The 20,030-nt window shown below is 44.8% G+C and overlaps 1 protein-coding gene across 1 annotated transcript in view; it reads left to right on the plus strand.

The window, feature by feature from the left end:
* Positions 1-20,030, plus strand: part of LOC115126092 (calsyntenin-2-like) — a 546,721-nt gene that overhangs the window by 368,501 nt on the left and 158,190 nt on the right. Inside the window, exons 4-5 of the mRNA XM_065024315.1 lie at positions 6,072-6,280; positions 12,380-12,529. Of these exons, the coding sequence (XP_064880387.1) occupies positions 6,072-6,280; positions 12,380-12,529 (359 nt within the window). The remainder of the gene's footprint in view (positions 1-6,071; positions 6,281-12,379; positions 12,530-20,030) is intronic.

Raw genomic sequence — 20,030 nt, forward strand, 5'->3', positions numbered from 1 at the left:
GCTTTCCACGCCTGGATTGCACATCATTTTCCCATTATTATTTTCAAAATTCTTCAGGCTTTGTCAAATTGGTTGTTGATCATTGCTATGAAACCATTTTCAGGTCTTACCTTAAATTTTCCAGTAGATTTAAGTCAAAACTGTAACTCGGCCACTCAGGAACATTCACTGTCTTTTTGGTAAGCAACTCCAGTGTAGATTTGGCCTTGTGTTTTAGGTTATTGTCCTGCTGAAAGGTGAATTCATCTCCCAGTGTCTGGTGAAAAGCAGACTGAACCAGGTTTTCCTCTAAGATTTGACTGTACTTAGCTCCATTCTGTTTATTTTTTATCCTGAAAACCCCCCCAGTCCTTAACGATTTCAAGCATTCCCATAACTTGATGCAGCCACCAATATGCTTGAAAATATGAAGAGGAGTACTCAGTAATGTGTTGTATAGGATTCGCCACAAACATAGCACTTTGTATATCGGGACAAAGAATATTTCAGTTTTACTTTAGTGCCTTGTTGCAAACAGGATGCATGTTTTGGAATATTTGTATTCTTTACAGGCTTCCTTCTTTTTGCTCAGTCAGTTTGGTTAGTATTGTGGAGTAACTACAATGTGTTGATCCATCCTCAGTTTTCTCCTATCACAGACATTAAACTCCATAATTGTTTTTTCCTCATCACTGACCTCTTTGAGCTAGGAAGGACACCTGAGCTAGGATGGACACCAGTGTCTTTGTCGTGACTGGGTGTATTGATACACCATCCAAAGAGTAATTGTCTAATGTCTGCTTCTTCTTTTTTTAAAGTGCCCTTCTTTGTAACACATTGTAAAACCTCCCTGGTCCTTGTGGTTGAATCTGTGTTTGAAATTCACTGCTCGACCTTACAGATAATTGTATGTGTGGGGTACAGAGATGAGAGAGTCATTCAAAAATCATGTCAAACACTTATTGCACCCAGAGTGAGTTCATGGGGCGGCAGGGTAGCCTAGTGGTTAGAGCGTTGGACTAGTAACCGGAATGTTGCAAGTTCAAACCCCCGAGCTGACAAGGTACAAATCTGGCGTTCTGCCCCTGAACAGGCAGTTAACCCACTAGGCCGTCATTGAAAATGAGAATTTGTTCTTAACTGATTTGCCTGGTTAAATAAATAATAATAAATGTGACTTGTTAAGCACATTTTTAGTCCTGATCTTATTTAGGCTTGCCATAACAAAGGGGTTGAATACTTATTGACTCAAGACATTTCAGCTTCTCATTTATCATTCCATTTTTACATTATGGGGTATTGTGTAGGGCAATGACCAAAAAAAATCTACATTTTTCAAAGTTTGTAATTTCCACTTAGAAATTTTAGGATTGATTTTCTCTTACAAAAAAAGTATGTATAAACCCTACAAAAATTTCCATTATTTAGGAAATGTTAATTATTATGTAGATTACAATTAATTGCCATGGTGACCCCCCCCCAGGGGTCTGCTGATGGGGGGAGAAAATGCCCACCATCGTTATGTTTGGAGGAAAAAGGGGGAGGCTTGCAAGCTGAAGAACACCATCCCAACCGTGAAGCACGGGGTGGCAGTATCATGTTGTGGGGGTGCTTTGCTGCAGGAGGGACTGGTGCACTCCACAAAATAGATGGCATCATGAGGGAGGAAAATGACATGGATATATTGAAGAAACATATCAAGACATCAGTTAAGCTGTTAAGCTTGGTTGCAAATGAGTCTTCCAAATGAACAATGACCCCAAGCATACTTCCAAAGTTGTGGCAAATGGCTTAAGGACAACAAAGTCAAGGTATTGGAGTGGCCATCACAAATCCCTGACCTCAATCCTATAGAGAATTTGTGGGAACAACTGAAAAAGTGTGTGTGAGCAAGGAGGCCTACAAACCTGACTCAGTTACACCAGCTCTGTCAGGAGGAAACGGCCAAAATTCACCCGGCTTATTGTGGGAAGCTTGTGGAAGGCTACCCAAAACTTTTGACCCAAGTTAAACAATTTAAAGGCAATGCTACCAAATACTAATTGAGTGTATGCAAACTTCTGACCCACTGGGAATGTGATGCAAGAAATAATAGCTGAAATAAATAATTCTCTCTACTACTATTCTGACATTTCACATTCTTAAAATAAAGTGGTGATCGTAACTGACCTAAGACAGAGATTTATTACTACGAATAAATGTCAGGAATTGTGGAAAACTGAGTAGTTGACTAAGGTGTATGTAAACTTCTGATTTCAACTGTAGATACACCTTCCTTTGGACTGGAATGGATTGATCTCTATATTGTCATGTTGCCTACAAGAGCCCATTGGGTTCTGTCTTAATTCAATAATACACACTCTTTTGGTGTTGTGAGATTTTCTGGACCCCTTGGTCATTTGGATCCAGTTTAGTCTTTTTAGGCCCCTTTGTCTATTCCCAAATCTTTCTTCATCAACTATGTGTTATGTTGTGTTGTACCCAGGGAGTAGGGGGATGGCTTGAGGCTGGAGCTGGTTTGGCACCGTGCCCAATGCATGCACACACACGCACACACACATGCACACACACACACACTCTCTTTCTCTCTCTCTTACTCTCTCTCTCTCTCTCTCTCATTGTCTCTCTCTCTGTCTTTCTCACTCTATCTCTGTCTCTCTCTCTCTCATAACCCTCACTGGCACTGTAGAGGGAAAGGAAGCCAGGTGTCTGCTTTCAGGCAGATGTGTGCCTGTGCCACTCCCCCTCTATCCCTCCCTCCCTCCTCCCCACCCTTATCCCATCAACCATCCCTCCCTTCCTCCCTCCTCTACTCCCCTCCGATCCCCAGTGGTGTGTAACATATGTTTGCCCTCGTCCAGAGGGGGTGTCTGGGGAAGGAGGGGGAGATGCTTATGAGAGAGACACATTAATATGACAGAACAAGATGCAGAGGGATGTACTGCTCACCTCTGTTGCTGATGCTACATACAGTACTGTCTGGCTGTAGCACTGTTACTGCTGGGGCTAGCACTTAGCATTACCCTGTCTGGCTGTGGCACTGTTACTGCTGGGGCTAGCACTTAGCATTACCCTGTCTGGCTGTGGCACTGTTACTGCTGGGGCTAGCACTTAGCATTACCCTGTCTGGCTTTGGCACTGTTACTGCAGGGGCTAGCGCTTAACATTATCCTGTCTGGCTTTGGCACTGTTACTGCTGGGGCTAGCACTTAGCATTACCCTGACTGGCTGTGGCACTCTTACTGCTGGGGCTAGCACTTAGCATTACCCTGTCTGGCTGTGGCACTGTTACTGCTGGGGCTAGCACTTAGCATTACTGTTAGCACAGTTGATGTCTGATTTATAATGGTTGTTTTGTGTGTGTGTGTGTGTGTGTGTATGCATAATTGTGCACATGAGTGTGTGTGTGTGTGTGTACTGTCTATATTTGGGGGGTGTAGACTTGCAAGTGTTTCTGTGTGTTCAGATGGAAAGAAACAAAGTGTCCATAGGCTATGATCAGGGTTGGGTAGGTTACTTTCTAAACGCAATCCGTTACAGTTACTAGTTACCTGTTAAAAATTGTCATCAGTAACATAACTTTTGGATTACCCAAACTCAGTAACGTAATCTGATTACATTCCATTACTTTTAGATTATTAGGCATTAGAAGAAGACAAAAATGTATGTTACCAATTAAACAACATCTATTGCAGGATAAATCAATGTTAAAGTTTATATAGCTGACCATATATGATGTTACATGTTATTTTATGGGTTGGTTATGTAGGCTTCTTCTAACCCATTGCTTTCTACTACATATAATAATAAGATTCAATTCAATATTTACATTTAAAAACAAAAAGTTTATCAGAATTCCAGTCATTCCAATAAATGTTATACGCCTTGATCGTTAAGAATAGGACTTGGAAAAATGGAAGGATAGATTAGACAAATAGTTTTACCTGAGCATGACCCCAAAACTACGGACTTATTAACCAGCCCTAATCTGTTGTTTATGTTTTTGTTGTCATGGAGGACTGATTGGGCTCATTGATTCCAGTTGAAAAAGAAATGCTGCGATCATGAATTGGCATGCTTTGAACACTACTGAAAAGTGCTATTTACATTTTTATAAATGATGCCATATTCTGCATTTGTTATAGGCCTATTGTTTACCTTTTAGTTGGGGACACTTAGATATCTTGATAATATGCAGCTGTTTAAAGGGAAAATCCACAGATAAAACATTAACAAAACAGTAGCCCCGCCTCTGTTTTGGTAAAAAGCTGAGTAAAACAAGCTTATATTTTGGGTTCTCATGGAGTGTGAGAGTTGAACTAAGCTCATGAGGCATTTATAAGTTATATTCTTCAAGAATCAATGGCTGTATATATATATATATATGTATAATTTATGAGTCCAAAAATGGATGTAGCAACTACAATGGATGTGGCAACTACAAGTCTATAAATAGTGTACAAGTTTGAGCATGTGTCCATTAGGCCTATGGATTTTTTTTATCAGCATGAATTAGATTGAGCAATAAAGTCCCACTTTTACTCCATATGCTGAGATCCGCACTATGCAGCTGTTGTTCCATAGGCTGGGATCCACACTATGCAGCTGTTGTTCCACAGGCTGGGATCCACACTATGCAGCTGTTGTTCCACAGGCTGGGATCCACACTATGCAGCTGTTGTTCCACAGGCTGGGATCCACACTATGCAGCTGTTGTTCCACAGGCTGGGATCCACACTATGCAGCTGTTGTTCCACAGGCTGGGATCCACACTATGCAGCTGTTGTTCCATAGGCTGGGATCCACAATATGCAGCTGTTGTTCCACAGGCTGGGATCCACACTATGCAGCTGTTGTTCCACAGGCTGGGATCCACACTATGCAGCTGTTGCAAGAGCGCATTTTTCACTGGCTGTCCACGGGTTTCAAAAACAATGATTGATAGGCAGCTTAAACTTCATGAATTCAATCATTATTGGATTCATTGGTATCATTGGGTTCATTGGGTTAACTAGCCAGAGGGTTGTTCCTCAGAAGGCATTAGATTACCCTGGTATCATTGGCTTAACGGCCACCCAAGTGGGCAGTGGTCTAAGGCACTGCATCACAGTGCTAGCTGTGCCACTAGAGATTCTGGGTTCGAGTCCAGGCTCTCTCACAGCCGGCCGCGACCGGGAGACCCATGGGGCAGCGCACAATTGGCCCAGTGTCGTCCGGGTTAGGGGAGGATTTGACTGCCAGGGATGTCCTTGTCCCATATCGTACTAGCGATTCCTGTGGCGGGCCAGGTGCGGTGCACGCTGACACGGTTGCCAGGCATACAGTGTTTCCTCCGACACATTGGTGCGGTTTGCTTCTGGGTTAAGTGGGCATTGTGTCAAGAAGCAGTGTTGCTTGGTTAGGCTGTGTTTTGGAGGATGCACAGCTCTCAACCTTCGCCTCTCCCCAGTCCATACGGGAGTTGCAGCGATGAGACAAGACTGTAACTACCAATTGGACACCATGAAATTGGGGAGAAAAAGGGTTTAAAAAAGTACTTTATTTAACTAGGCAAGTCAGTTCAGAACAAACTATTATTTACAATGACGGCCTACACCGGCCAAATCCAGACGAAGCTGGGACAATTGTGCGCCACCCTATGGGACTCCCGATCACGGCCAGTTGTGATACAGCCTGGATTCAAACCAGGGTATCTGTAGTGACACCTCTAGCACTGAGATGCAGTGCCTTAGACTGCTGAACCACTCGGGAGCCCAAGTAAATCTCGTCAAAAGAATTCAGGCACAATCCCTCACCTTAACCATAACAACATATAAAAGAAGCCTCAACCAACCGGCTCTTACTGCTTTTTGCAGTATTTCCCAACCCAGTCCTTGGTTCCCCCAGCCTTCCATAGGTTCTATTCCACCACCAACACACCCGATTGAACTAACCAATGGTCTTGATGATCAACTAAATCAGATGTGCTGAGAGTAGAGTTACTGCGGTGAAGGGAACCCCAATACCTTGCTGGGAAACCCTATATGGTATCCCTTGAATTACTAGTTTCCACTCTAACCCCTGTCCTCTCTGTCTCCCCCTGCTCTCCACAGGGCGGTGGTACACATCCAGGTGAATGATGTGAATGAGTTCTCTCCAGTTTTCCGGGAGGCCCAGTACCAGGCGGCGGTGACAGAGGGGAAGATCTATGACAACATCCTGCAGGTGGAGGCTACAGACCAGGACTGTTCTCCTCAGTACAGCCAGATCTGTAACTACCAGATCACCACCTCCAACACACCCTTCGCCATTGACCGCAATGGTTAGTAAATGCTTTGGACCACATTATGACCACACACACACACAAACACACACACAAGCCTGTGCACGCACACACACACACACACGCACATGCACACTCACACACATACACATACACACACACACACAGATGTCCCTCCCTGATATACAGGATGCTTTCTGTGGGAAAATGTCGCCCACTGTCACTCTCCACAAATCCGATCACAAGCACACACAGATTTACTGCCTACTGTCATGTCCTCTCCTTCTTGCTCTTAGTCAAAATGGAGGGAAGGTGGCTTTCACAGACTCCAGTTGCACTGCTTTCCACGTCTGGGTTGTGACTGGCCCTTGGCATGCCCGTTTAGAGTCAAAATGCAGAGTGAGTGGTGCATGGGGCCTGGCCAGAGTGTCCTGTATGTCTGAGAGGATCACTATGTCATTACCCACAGAGAGAAAACCTGAGTGGCTTATTACAACAGCTCAGAGAGAGAGAGAGAGAGTGAGGGGAGGTGGTATTAGGGCAGAACAAGAGACTGATAGAAAAGAGAAAAACAAAATAGATAGAAATAATGGACTGAAGGATATCAAAGAGAAATGTAGAAAGATAACCTGCTGAGAGAGGAGGAGGATAGAGGGAGAAGACGAGGACAGAGAAGAGGAGGATAGAGGGAGAAGACAAGGACAGAGAAGAGGAGGATAGAGGGAGAAGACAAGGACAGAAAGCAGGAAGATAGAGGGAGAAGACTAGGATAGAGAGGAGGAGGATAGAGGGAGAAGACGAGGACAGAGGAGGAGGATAGAGGGAGAAGACAAGGACAGAAAGGAGGAGGATAGAGGGAGAAGACGAGGACAGAGAGGAGGAGGATAGGGGGAGAAGATAAGGACAGAGAGGAGGATGGTAGAGTGAGAAGACGAGGACAGAGAGGAGGAGGATAGAGGGAGGGGATGAGGACAGAGAGGAGGAGGATAGAGAGAGAAGACGAGGACAGAATGGAGGATGGTAGAGAGAGAAGACGAGGATAGAGAGAGAAGATGAGGACAGAGAGGAGGAGGAGGATAGAGGGGGAAGACGAGGACAGAGAGGAGGAGGATAGAGAGTGAAGACGAGGACAGAGGAGGATGGAAGATATTGAAGACGAGGACAGAGAGGAGGATGGTAGAGCGAGAAGACGAGGACAGAGAGGAGGAGGATAGAGAGAGAAGACGAGGACAGAATGGAGGATGGTAGAGAGAGAAGACGAGGACAGAGAGGAGGAGGATAGATAGAGAAGATGAGGACAGAGAGGAGGAGAATAGAGGGAGAAGACGAGGACAGAGAGGACGATGGTAGAGAGAGAAGACGAGGACAGAGAGGAGGATGATAGAGAGGAGGATGGTAGGGTGTGAAGACGACGACAGAGAGGAGGAAGATAGAGAGAGAAGATGAGGACAGAGAGGCGGAGGATAGAGGGAGAAGACGAGGACAGAGAGGAGGAGGGTAGAGAGAGAAGACGAGGACAGAGAGGAGGAGGATAGAGAGAGAAGATGAGGACAGAGAGGAGGAGAATAGAGGGAGAAGACGAGGACAGAGAGGACGATGGTAGAGAGAGAAGACGAGGACAGAGAGGAGGATGATAGAGAGGAGGATGGTAGGGTGTGAAGACGACGACAGAGAGGAGGAAGATAGAGAGAGAAGACGAGGACAGAGAGGCGGAGGATAGAGGGAGAAGACGAGGACAGAGAGGAGGAGGGTAGAGAGAGAAGACGAGGACAGAGGAGGATGGTAGATACGGAAGATGAGGACAGAGAGGAGGAGGATAGATGGAGAAAACAAGGACAGAGAGGAGGATGGTAGAGAGAGAAGACGAGGACAGAGAGGAGGAGGATAGAGAGAGAAGACGAGGACAGAGAGGAGGAGGATAGAGAGAGAAGACGAGGACAGAGAGGAGGAGGATATAGTGAGAAGACGAGGACAGAGAGGAGAAGGATAGAGGGAGAAGATGAGGACGGAGAGGAGGAGGATAGAGAGAAGACGAGGACAGAGGAGGATGGTAGAGAGTGAAGACGAGGACAGAGAGGAGGAGGATAGAGAGAAGACGAGGACAGATAGGAGGATGGTATTGAGAGAAGATGAGGACAGAGAGGACGAGGATAGAGAGAGAAGACGAGGACAGAAAGGAGGAGGATATAGAGAGAGAAGACGAGGACAGAGAGGAGGAGGATGGTAGAGAGAGAAGACGAGGACAGAGAGGAGGATGGTAGAGAGAGAAGACGAGGACAGAGAGGAGGATGGTAGAGAGAGAAGACGAGGACAGAGAGGAGGATGGTAGAGGCGAGAAGACGAGGACAGAAAGGAGGAAAGAGAGAGAAGACTAGGACAGAGAGGAGGAGGAGGATAGAGAGATTGTTCTCTGTCATTGGAAAACGCTGGGGTGTAGAAATGTCCTTTATTAGCTTTGCACAGTTGTCAGCCGACAGAGAGCATTTTGGCTGCTGACACCTGACACGTACGTGTAAGTAATGTTATAATTGAAGACGGGGGAATAGGCATCTCTGTCAGGCGGAAAGCACTCTGCGTTATTGTGTGTGTGTGTGTGTGTGTGTGTGTGTGTGTGTGTGTGTGTGTGTGTGTGTGTGTGTGTCTGACAGATGAGGCAACAGACAGTGAAATGGGATGAGAATGCAGAACACAACAACAGGTATAGAACTACTTTCCCAATTAACAACTGTTAACAAGTTGACATAGCTGAAAACAAGCATCAGAGGACAATAATATGTCTCTCTCTCTGTATATCTCTCTGTCTCTCTCTCTGTATATCTCTCTGTCTCTCTCTCTGTATATCTCTCTGTCTCTCTCTCTGTCTCTCTCTCTGTATATCTCTCTGTCTCTCTCTCTGTATATCTCTCTGTATATCTCTGTCTCTCTCTGTATATCTCTCTGTCTCTCTCTCTCTGTATATCTCTCTGTCTCTCTCTGTATATCTCTCTGTATATCTCTCTGTCTCTCTCTCTGTATATCTCTCTGTCTCTCTCTCTGTATATCTCTCTGTATATCTCTGTCTCTCTCTGTATATCTCTCTGTCTCTCTCTGTATATCTCTCTGTCTCTCTCCCTGTCTCTCTCTCTCTGTATATCTCTCTGTATATCTCTCTGATATATATCTCTCTCTCTCTCTGTATATCTGTCTGTCTGTCTGTCTGTCTGTATGTCTGTCTGTCTGTCTGTCTGTCTGTCTGTCTGTCTGTCTGTCTGTCTGTCTGTCTGTCTGTCTGTCTGTCTGTCTGTCTGTCTCTCTCTCTGTCTCTCTCTCTCTGTCTCTCTGTCTCTGTATATATCTCTGTATATCTCTCTGTATATATGTCTCTGTCTCTCTCTCTCTCTCTCTCTCTGTCTCTGTATATATCTCTGTATATCTCTCTGTATATATGTCTCTGTCTCTCTCTCTCTGTCTCTCTCTCTCTGTCTCTGTATATATTTCTGTATATCCCTCTGTATATATGTCTCTCTCTCTCTCTGAGCTGTTGTAATAAGCCACTCAGGTTTTCTCTCTGTGGGTAATGACATAGTGATCCTCTCAGACATACAGGACACTCTGACCAGGCCCCATGCACCACTCACTCTGCATTTTGACTCTAAACGGGCATGCTAAGGGCCAGTCACAACCCAGACACTGAGAGGACTATGGAAAGCAGAGCGACTGGAGTCTGTGAAAGCCACCTTTCCTCCATTTTGGATTAAGAGCAAGAAGAAGAGATGGTCACTAGCAATGTTCCCTCTAAGCTGCACAAGGGCGCACAGATCCCCGGGACTGCCACGCAGAAGAAATATCAGCCCGCGCAGAGGAGCACGATATTGGACTTCACTCAACTTCCTAGTTTTCCCCTTTAGTTAACACTTCCCTCTACTGTGCGAATTGGGATCGAATCAACGCAATATCAGCCACTTTCAATACAACATCCTGAAACAAAACGCCAGTGTTCTGTAACCTCATCCCATTTCACTGTGTGTCGCTTCACCTGTCAGACACACACACACACACACACAATAATGCAGAGTGCTTTCCACCTGACAGAGATGCCTATTCCCTTCAATTATAACATCAATTTACATGTTGACATAGCTGAAAACAAACATTAGAAGACAATTAATGTCATTCTACATTCATCACACACTTAACGGCCTGTTCTGTTCCGTCCCTGTTTGATTCAGCCCTGTTCTCATCGGCCTGAAGTATCAAATATTAAGCAGCACATTAGGACTGCAACAGCTCCCTCCATGCTTTCTGCCTAGTGTGACCACTAAACGGAGTCTGAGGGTTGTGAACACATTCTATTTACCAGGCTAAACGCTTAGACATTGTGCTGTCTAGACTTGTCTACCCTGACAATACAAAGCAAGTCTGTAAATACACATACACACAGGCAGTATTATCCCCCTCCCCCACACAAACACACATCCGCGCACGCACTCACAAGTACACACTTACATAGACATGCTGTGTCCTGGTGACAGCAATGGTTGTGACATTTCATATTCAGTTCATGTGATGGACAGTAGCCTATTGATTGTGACCTTCCAATTCTTCTGACCTCTACTGTCCTCCATATGTAATACCAGGAACACAGAGAAGCTGACCTCTGACCTCTTCCCTGTCCTCCGTAGGTAATACCAGGAACACAGAGAAGCTGACCTCTGACCTCTTCCCTGTCCTACGTAGGTAACATCAGGAACACAGAGAAGCTGACTTCTGACCTCTTCCCTGTCCTACGTAGGTAACATCAGGAACACAGAGAAGCTAACCTCTGACCTCTTCCCTGTCCTCCGTAGGTAACATCAGGAACACAGAGAAGCTGACCTCTGACCTCTCCTGTCCTCTGTAGGTAACATCAGGAACACAGAGAAGCTGACCTCTGACCTCTTCCCTGTCCTCCGTAGGTAATACCAGGAACACAGAGAAGCTGACCTCTGACCTCTTCCCTGTCCTCCGTAGGTAATACCAGGAACACAGAGAAGCGGACCTCTGACCTCTTCCCTGTCCTCCGTAGGTAACATCAGGAACACAGAGAAGCTGACCTCTGACCTCTCCTGTCCTCCTTAGGTAACATCAGGAACACAGAGAAGCTGACCTCTGACCTCTCCTGTCCTCCTTAGGTAACATCAGGAACACAGAGAAGCTGACCTCTGACCTCTCCTGTCCTCTGTAGGTAACATCAGGAACACAGAGAAGCTGACCTCTGACCTCTTCCCTGTCCTCCGTAGGTAATACCAGGAACACAGAGAAGCTGACCTCTGACCTCTTCCCTGTCCTCCGTAGGTAACATCAGGAACACAGAGAAGCTGACCTCTGACCTCTTCCCTGTCCTACGTAGGTAACATCAGGAACACAGAGAAGCTGACCTCTGACCTCTTCCCTGTCCTCTGTAGGTAACATCAGGAAAACAGAGAAGCTGACCTCTGATCTCTCCTGTCCTCTCTCTGTAGGTAACATCAGGAACACAGAGAAGCTGACCGCTGACCTCTTCCCTGTCCTCCGTAGGTAACATCAGGAACACAGAGAAGCTGACCTCTGACCTCTCCTGTCCTCCGTAGGTAACATCAGGAACACAGAGAAGCTGACCTCTGACCTCTTCCCTGTCCTCCATAGGTAACATCAGGAACACAGAGAAGCTGACCTCTGACCTCTTCCCTGTCCTCCGTAGGTAACATCAGGAACACAGAGAAGCTGACCTCTGACCTCTTCCCTGTCCTACGTAGGTAACATCAGGAACACAGAGAAGCTGACCTCTGACCTCTTCCCTGTCCTCTGTAGGTAACATCAGGAAAACAGAGAAGCTGACCTCTGATCTCTCCTGTCCTCTCTCTGTAGGTAACATCAGGAACACAGAGAAGCTGACCTCTGACCTCTTCCCTGTCCTCCGTAGGTAACATCAGGAACACAGAGAAGCTGACCCCTGACCTCTCCTGACCTCCTTAGGTAACATCAGGAACACAGAGAAGCTGACCTCTGACCTCTTCCCTGTCCTCCGTAGGTAACATCAGGAACACAGAGAAGCTGACCTCTGACCTCTTCCCTGTCCTCCTTAGGTAACATCAGGAACACAGAGAAGCTGACCTCTGACCTCTTCCCTGTCCTCCGTAGGTAACATCAGGAACACAGAGAAGCTGAGCTTTGATAAGCAGCAACAGTATGAGGTCCTGGTCACAGCCTTCGACTGTGGACAGAAGAGATCCACAGAGAGCGTTGCGGTACACATCGACGTTAAACCTGTCTGCAAACCTGGCTGGCAAGGTGATTAGTATTAGGAGGGCTGAGCCGTGGGTGGCGTACCTAGGGGTCTGTCTCACTGTCTTTCTGTGTCTTGCCTAATGTCTTTGATTCAGTTCGCTTCAAATCTGTCAGCGATCAGTGTCTCTGTCTTTTGAAGTATATTTATGTGGGTGGGTGTGCATGTGTGTAACTCTCTTTCCCTCTCTCTCTCTGTCTGTCTCTCTTTCTCTCTCTCTCTTTCTCTCTCTCTCTGTGTCTTTCTCACTCCTTTGGGAAAGGAGACAGCAATATCACAAGACAGGATATCACACAACAGGAATATCACAAGACAGGAATATCACAAGACAGGAATATAACAAGACAGGAATATAACAACAACAGGAATATCACAACAGAAATATCACAAGACAGGAATATCACAACATAAATATTACAGGACAGGATTTTCACAAGACAGGATATCACAAGACAGGAATATCACAAGACAGGATATCACAAGACAGGGATATCACAAGACAGGATTATCACAAGACAGCAATATCACAAGACAGGAATATCACAAGACAGGAATATCACAAGACAGCAATATCACAAGACAGGATATCACACAACAGGAATATCACAAGACAGGAATATAACAAGACGAGAATATCTCAACAGCAATATCACAAGACAGGAATATCACAAGACAGGAATATCACAACAGGAATATCACAAAACAGGAATATCACAAGACAGGATGTCACAAGACAGGATATCACAAGACAGGAATATCACAAGACAGGATGTCACAAGACAGGATATCACAAGACAGGAATATCACAAGACAGGAATATCACAAGACAGGAATATAACAACAGGAATATCACAAGACAGGAATATCACAAGACAGGAATATCACAAAACAGGAATATCACAAGACAGGAATATCACAAGACAGGAACATCACAAGACAGGATATCACAAGACAGGAATATCACATGACAGGAATATCACAAGACAGGAATATAACAACAGGAATATCACAAGACTGGAATATCACAAGACAGGAATATCACAAGACAGCAATTTCACAAGACAGGATATCACAAGACAGGAATATCAAAACAGCAATATCAGAAGACAGCAATATCACAAGACAGGAATATCAAAACAGCAATATCACAAGACAGGAATATCACAAGACAGGAATATAACAAGACAGGAATATAACAACAACAGGAATATCACAACAGAAATATCACAAGACAGGAATATCACAACAGAAATATTACAAGACAGGATTATCACAAGACAGCAATTTCACAAGACAGGATATCACAAGACAGGAATATCACAAGACAGGAATATCACAAGACAGGACTATCACAAGACAGGAATATCACAAGACAGGAATATGACAAAACAGGAATATCACAAGACAGGATATCACAAGACAGGAATATCACAACAGCAATATCACAAAACAGGAATATCACAACAGGAATATCACAAGACAGGAATATCACAACAGGAATATCACAAGACAGGAATATCACAACAGAAATATCACAAGACAGGAATATCACAACAGAAATATTACAAGACAGGAGTATCACAAGACAGCAATTTCACAAGACAGGATATCACAAGACAGGATTTCACAAGACAGGAATATCACAAGACAGCAATATCACAAGACAGGATATCACAAGACAGCAATATCACAAGACAGGATATCACACAACAGGAATATCACAAGACAGGAATATAACAAGACGAGAATATCTCAACAGCAATATCACAAGACAGGAATATCACAAGACAGGAATATCACAACAGAAATATCACAAGACAGGAATATCACAACAGACATATTACAAGACAGGAGTATCACAAGACAGCAATTTCACAAGACAGGATATCACAAGACAGGAATATCACAAGACAGGATATCACAAGACAGGAATATCACAAGACAGGAATATCACAAGACAGCAATATCACAAGACAGGATATCACAAGACAGCAATATCACAAGACAGGATATCACACAACAGGAATATCACAAGACAGGAATATAACAAGACGAGAATATCTCAACAGCAATATCACAAGACAGGAATATCACAAGACAGGAATATCACAAAACAGGAATATCACAAGACAGGAATATAACAAGACAGGAATATCACAAGACAGCAATATCACAAGACAGGAATATCACAAGACAGGATGTCACAAGACAGGAATATCACAAGACAGGAATATCACAAGACATGATATCACAAGACAGGAATATCACAAGGCAGGAATATCACAAGACAGGAATATCACAAGACAGGAATATAACAAGACAGGAATATAACAACAACAGGAATATCACAACAGAAATATCACAAGACAGGAATATCACAACATAAATATTACAGGACAGGATTTTCACAAGACAGGATATCACAAGACAGGAATATCACAAGACAGGATATCACAAGACAGGAATATAACAAGATGAGAATATCTCAACAGCAATATCACAAGACAGGAATATCACAAGACAGGAATATCACAACATGAATATCACAAAACAGGAATATCACAAGACAGGAATATAACAAGACAGGAATATCTCAAGACAGCAATATCACAAGACAGCAATATCACAAGACAGGAATATCACAAGACAGGAATATCACAAGACAGGATGTCACAAGACAGGATATCACAAGACAGGAATATCACAAGACAGGAATATCACAAGACAGGAATATAACAACAGGAATATCACAAGACAGGAATATCACAAGACAGGAATATCACAAAACAGGAATATCACAAGACAGGAATATCACAAGACAGGAACAGCACAAGACAGGATATCACAAGACAGGAATATCACATGACAGGAATATCACAAGACAGGAATATAACAACAGGAATATCACAAGACTGGAATATCACAAGACAGGAATTTCACAAGACAGCAATTTCACAAGACAGGATATCACAAGACAGGAATATCAAAACAGCAATATCAGAAGACAGCAATATCACAAGACAGGAATATCAAAACAGCAATATCACAAGACAGGAATATCACAAGACAGGAATATAACAACAACAGGAATATCACAACAGAAATATCACAAGACAGGAATATCACAACAGAAATATTACAAGACAGGATTATCACAAGACAGCAATTTCACAAGACAGGATATCACAAGACAGGAATATCACAAGACAGGATATCACAAGACAGGAATATGACAAAACAGGAATATCACAAGACAGGATATCACAAGACAGGAATATCACAACAGCAATATCACAAAACAGGAATATCACAACAGGAATATCACAAGACAGGAATATCACAACAGGAATATCACAAGACAGGAATATCACAACAGAAATATCACAAGACAGGAATATCACAACAGAAATATTACAAGACAGGAGTATCACAAGACAGCAATTTCACAAGACAGGATATCACAAGACAGGATTTCACAAGACAGGAATATCACAAGACAGGAATATCACAAGACAGCAATATCACAAGACAGGATATCACAAGACAGCAATATCACAAGACAGGATATCACACAACAGGAATATCACAAGACAGGAATATAACAAGACGAGAATATCTCAACAGCAATATCACAAGACAGGAATATCACAAGACAGGAATATCACAACAGAAATATCACAAGACAGGAATATCACAACAGACATATTACAAGACAGGAGTATCACAAGACAGCAATTTCACAAGACAGGATATCACAAGACAGGAATATCACAAGACAGGATATCACAAGACAGGAATATCACAAGACAGGAATATCACAAGACAGCAATATCACAAGACAGGATATCACAAGACAGCAATATCACAAGACAGGATATCACACAACAGGAATATCACAAGACAGGAATATAACAAGACGAGAATATCTCAACAGCAATATCACAAGACAGGAATATCACAAGACAGGAATATCACAAAACAGGAATATCACAAGACAGGAATATAACAAGACAGGAATATCACAAGACAGCAATATCACAAGACAGGAATATCACAAGACAGGATGTCACAAGACAGGAATATCACAAGACATGATATCACAAGACAGGAATATCACAAGGCAGGAATATCACAAGACAGGAATATCACAAGACAGGAATATAACAACAGGAATATCACAAGACAGGAATATCACAAGACAGGAATATCACAAAACAGGAATATCACAAGACAGGAATATCACAAGACAGGAATATCACAAGACAGGATATCACAAGACAGGAATATCACAAGACAGGAATATCACAAGACAGGAATATAACAACAGGAATATCACAAGACAGGAATATCACAAGACAGGAATATCACAAGTCAGGCTACAGAAATACAGCAACAAGTGTTCACAGCATTCATTGGGACTCCACTCACAAGTATAAACAGGAATCCGAACATCTAAGAACACACACATACACACACACACACACACACACACACACACACACACACACACACACACACACACACACACACACACACACACACACACACACACAGAGGGAGAGCACACACACGCACACAGAGCACACAGAGCACAGAGGGAGGCCAGGGATTATGTTGTGCAGGGTGACATTAGCCGCTCTCCCACGGCTCACAGTTAATCCTCTCTTTGAAAACTATTTGCATTTTGTATTTCACAAATTAGGATTTTAAACGTTTCAGTATAGGAAGAAGCTTCGCCCCCTCACTCCCCTCTGTGAGTGGACACTGATTCCTCTAGGCAGTATAGGAAGAAGCTTCACACCCTCACTCCCCTCTGTGAGTGGACACTGATTCCTCTAGGCAGTATAGGAAGAAGCTTCACACCCTCACTCCCCTCTGTGAGTGGACACTGATTCCTCTAGGCAGTATAGGAAGAAGCTTCGCCCCCTCACTCCCCTCTGTGAGTGGACACTGATTCCTCTAGGCAGTATAGGAAGAATTTTCACACCCTCACTCCCCTCTGTGAGTGGACACTGATTCCTCTAGGCAGTATAGGAAGAAGCTTCACACCCTCACTCCCCTCTGTGAGTGGACACTGATTCCTCTAGGCAGTATAGGAAGAAGCTTCACACCCTCACTCCCCTCTGTGAGTGGACACTGATTCCTCTAGGCAGTATAGGAAGAAGCTTCACACCCTCACTCCCCTCTGTGAGTGGACACTGATTCCTCTAGGCAGTATAGGAAGAAGCTTCACACCCTCACTCCCCTCTGTGAGTGGACACTGATTCCTCTAGGCAGTATAGGAAGAAGCTTCGCCCCCTCACTCCCCTCTGTGAGTGGACACTGATTCCTCTAGGCAGTATAGGAAGAATTTTCACACCCTCACTCCCCTCTGTGAGTGGACACTGATTCCCTCTAGGCAGTATAGGAAGAAGCTTCACACCCTCACTCCCCTCTGTGAGTGGACACTGATTCCTCTAGGCAGTATAGGAAGAAGCTTCACACCCTCACTCCCCTCTGTGAGTGGACACTGATTCCTCTAGGCAGTATAGGAAGAAGCTTCACACCCTCACTCCCCTCTGTGAGTGGACACTGATTCCTCTAGGCAGTATAGGAAGAAGCTTCACACCCTCACTCCCTCTGTGAGTGGACACTGATTCCTCTAGGCAGTATAGGAAGAAGCTTCACACCCTCACTCCCCTCTGTGAGTGGACACTGATTCCTCTAGGCAGTATAGGAAGAAGCTTCGCCCCCTCACTCCCCTCTGTGAGTGGACACTGATTCCTCTAGGCAGTATAGGAAGAATTTTCACACCCTCACTCCCCTCTGTGAGTGGACACTGATTCCTCTAGGCAGTATAGGAAGAAGCTTCACACCCTCACTCCCCTCTGTGAGTGGACACTGATTCCTCTAGGCAGTATAGGAAGAAGCTTCACACCCTCACTCCCCTCTGTGAGTGGACACTGATTCCTCTAGGCAGTATAGGAAGAAGCTTCACACCCTCACTCCCCTCTGTGAGTGGACACTGATTCCTCTAGGCAGTATAGGAAGAAGCTTCACACACCCTCACTCCCCTCTGTGAGTGGACACTGATTCCTCTAGGCAGTATAGGAAGAAGCTTCACACCCTCACTCCCCTCTGTGAGTGGACACTGATTCCTCTAGGCAGTATAGGAAGAAGCTTCACACCCTCACTCCCCTCTGTGAGTGGACACTGATTCCTCTAGGCAGTATAGGAAGAAGCTTCGCCCTCTCACTCCCCTCTGTGAGTGGACACTGATTCCTCTAGGCAGTATAGGAAGAAGCTTCACACCCTCACTCCCCTCTGTGAGTGGACACTGATTCCTCTAGGCAGTATAGGAAGAAGCTTCACACCCTCACTCCCCTCTGTGAGTGGACACTGATTCCTCTAGGCAGTATAGGAAGAAGCTTCACACCCTCACTCCCCTCTGTGAGTGGACACTGATTCCTCTAGGCAGTATAGGAAGAACACCCTCACTCCCCTCTGTGAGTGGACACTGATTCCTCTAGGCCTCACTCCCCTCTGTGAGTGGACACTGATTCCTCTAGGCAGTATAGGAAGAAGCTTCACACCCTCACTCCCCTCTGTGAGTGGACACTGATTCCTCTAGGCAGTATAGGAAGAAGCTTCACACCCTCACTCCCCTCTGTGAGTGGACACTGATTCCTCTAGGCAGTATAGGAAGAAGCTTCACACCCTCACTCCCCTCTGTGAGTGGACACTGATTCCTCTAGGCAGTATAGGAAGAAGCTTCGCCCCCTCACTCCCCTCTGTGAGTGGACACTGATTCCTCTAGGCAGTATAGGAAGAATTTTCACACCCTCACTCCCCTCTGTGAGTGGACACTGATTCCTCTAGGCAGTATAGGAAGAAGCTTCGCCCCCTCACTCCCCTCTGTGAGTGGACACTTATTCCTCTAGGCAGTATAGGAAGAAGCTTCACACCCTCACTCCCCTCTGTGAGTGGACACTGATTCCTCTAGGCAGTATAGGAAGAAGCTTCACACCCTCACTCCCCTCTGTGAGTGGACACTGATTCCTCTAGGCAGTATAGGAAGAAGCTTCACACCCTCACTCCCCTCTGTGAGTGGACACTGATTCCTCTAGGCAGTATAGGAAGAAGCTTCACACCCTCACTCCCCTCTGTGAGTGGACACTGATTCCTCTAGGCAGTATAGGAAGAAGCTTCACACCCTCACTCCCCTCTGTGAGTGGACACTGATTCCTCTAGGCAGTATAGGAAGAAGCTTCACACCCTCACTCCCCTCTGTGAGTGGACACTGATTCCTCTAGGCAGTATAGGAAGAAGCTTCACACCCTCACTCCCCTCTGTGAGTGGACACTGATTCCTCTAGGCAGTATAGGAAGAAGCTTCACACCCTCACTCCCCTCTGTGAGTGGACACTGATTCCTCTAGGCAGTATAGGAAGAAGCTTCACACCCTCACTCCCCTCTGTGAGTGGACACTGATTCCTCTAGGCAGTGTCAAGAGGGAGATGGTGGTGTA

The sequence above is a fragment of the Oncorhynchus nerka genome, linkage group LG11 (assembly GCF_034236695.1).
Source record: "Oncorhynchus nerka isolate Pitt River linkage group LG11, Oner_Uvic_2.0, whole genome shotgun sequence".
Lineage (NCBI taxonomy): Eukaryota > Metazoa > Chordata > Actinopteri > Salmoniformes > Salmonidae > Oncorhynchus > Oncorhynchus nerka.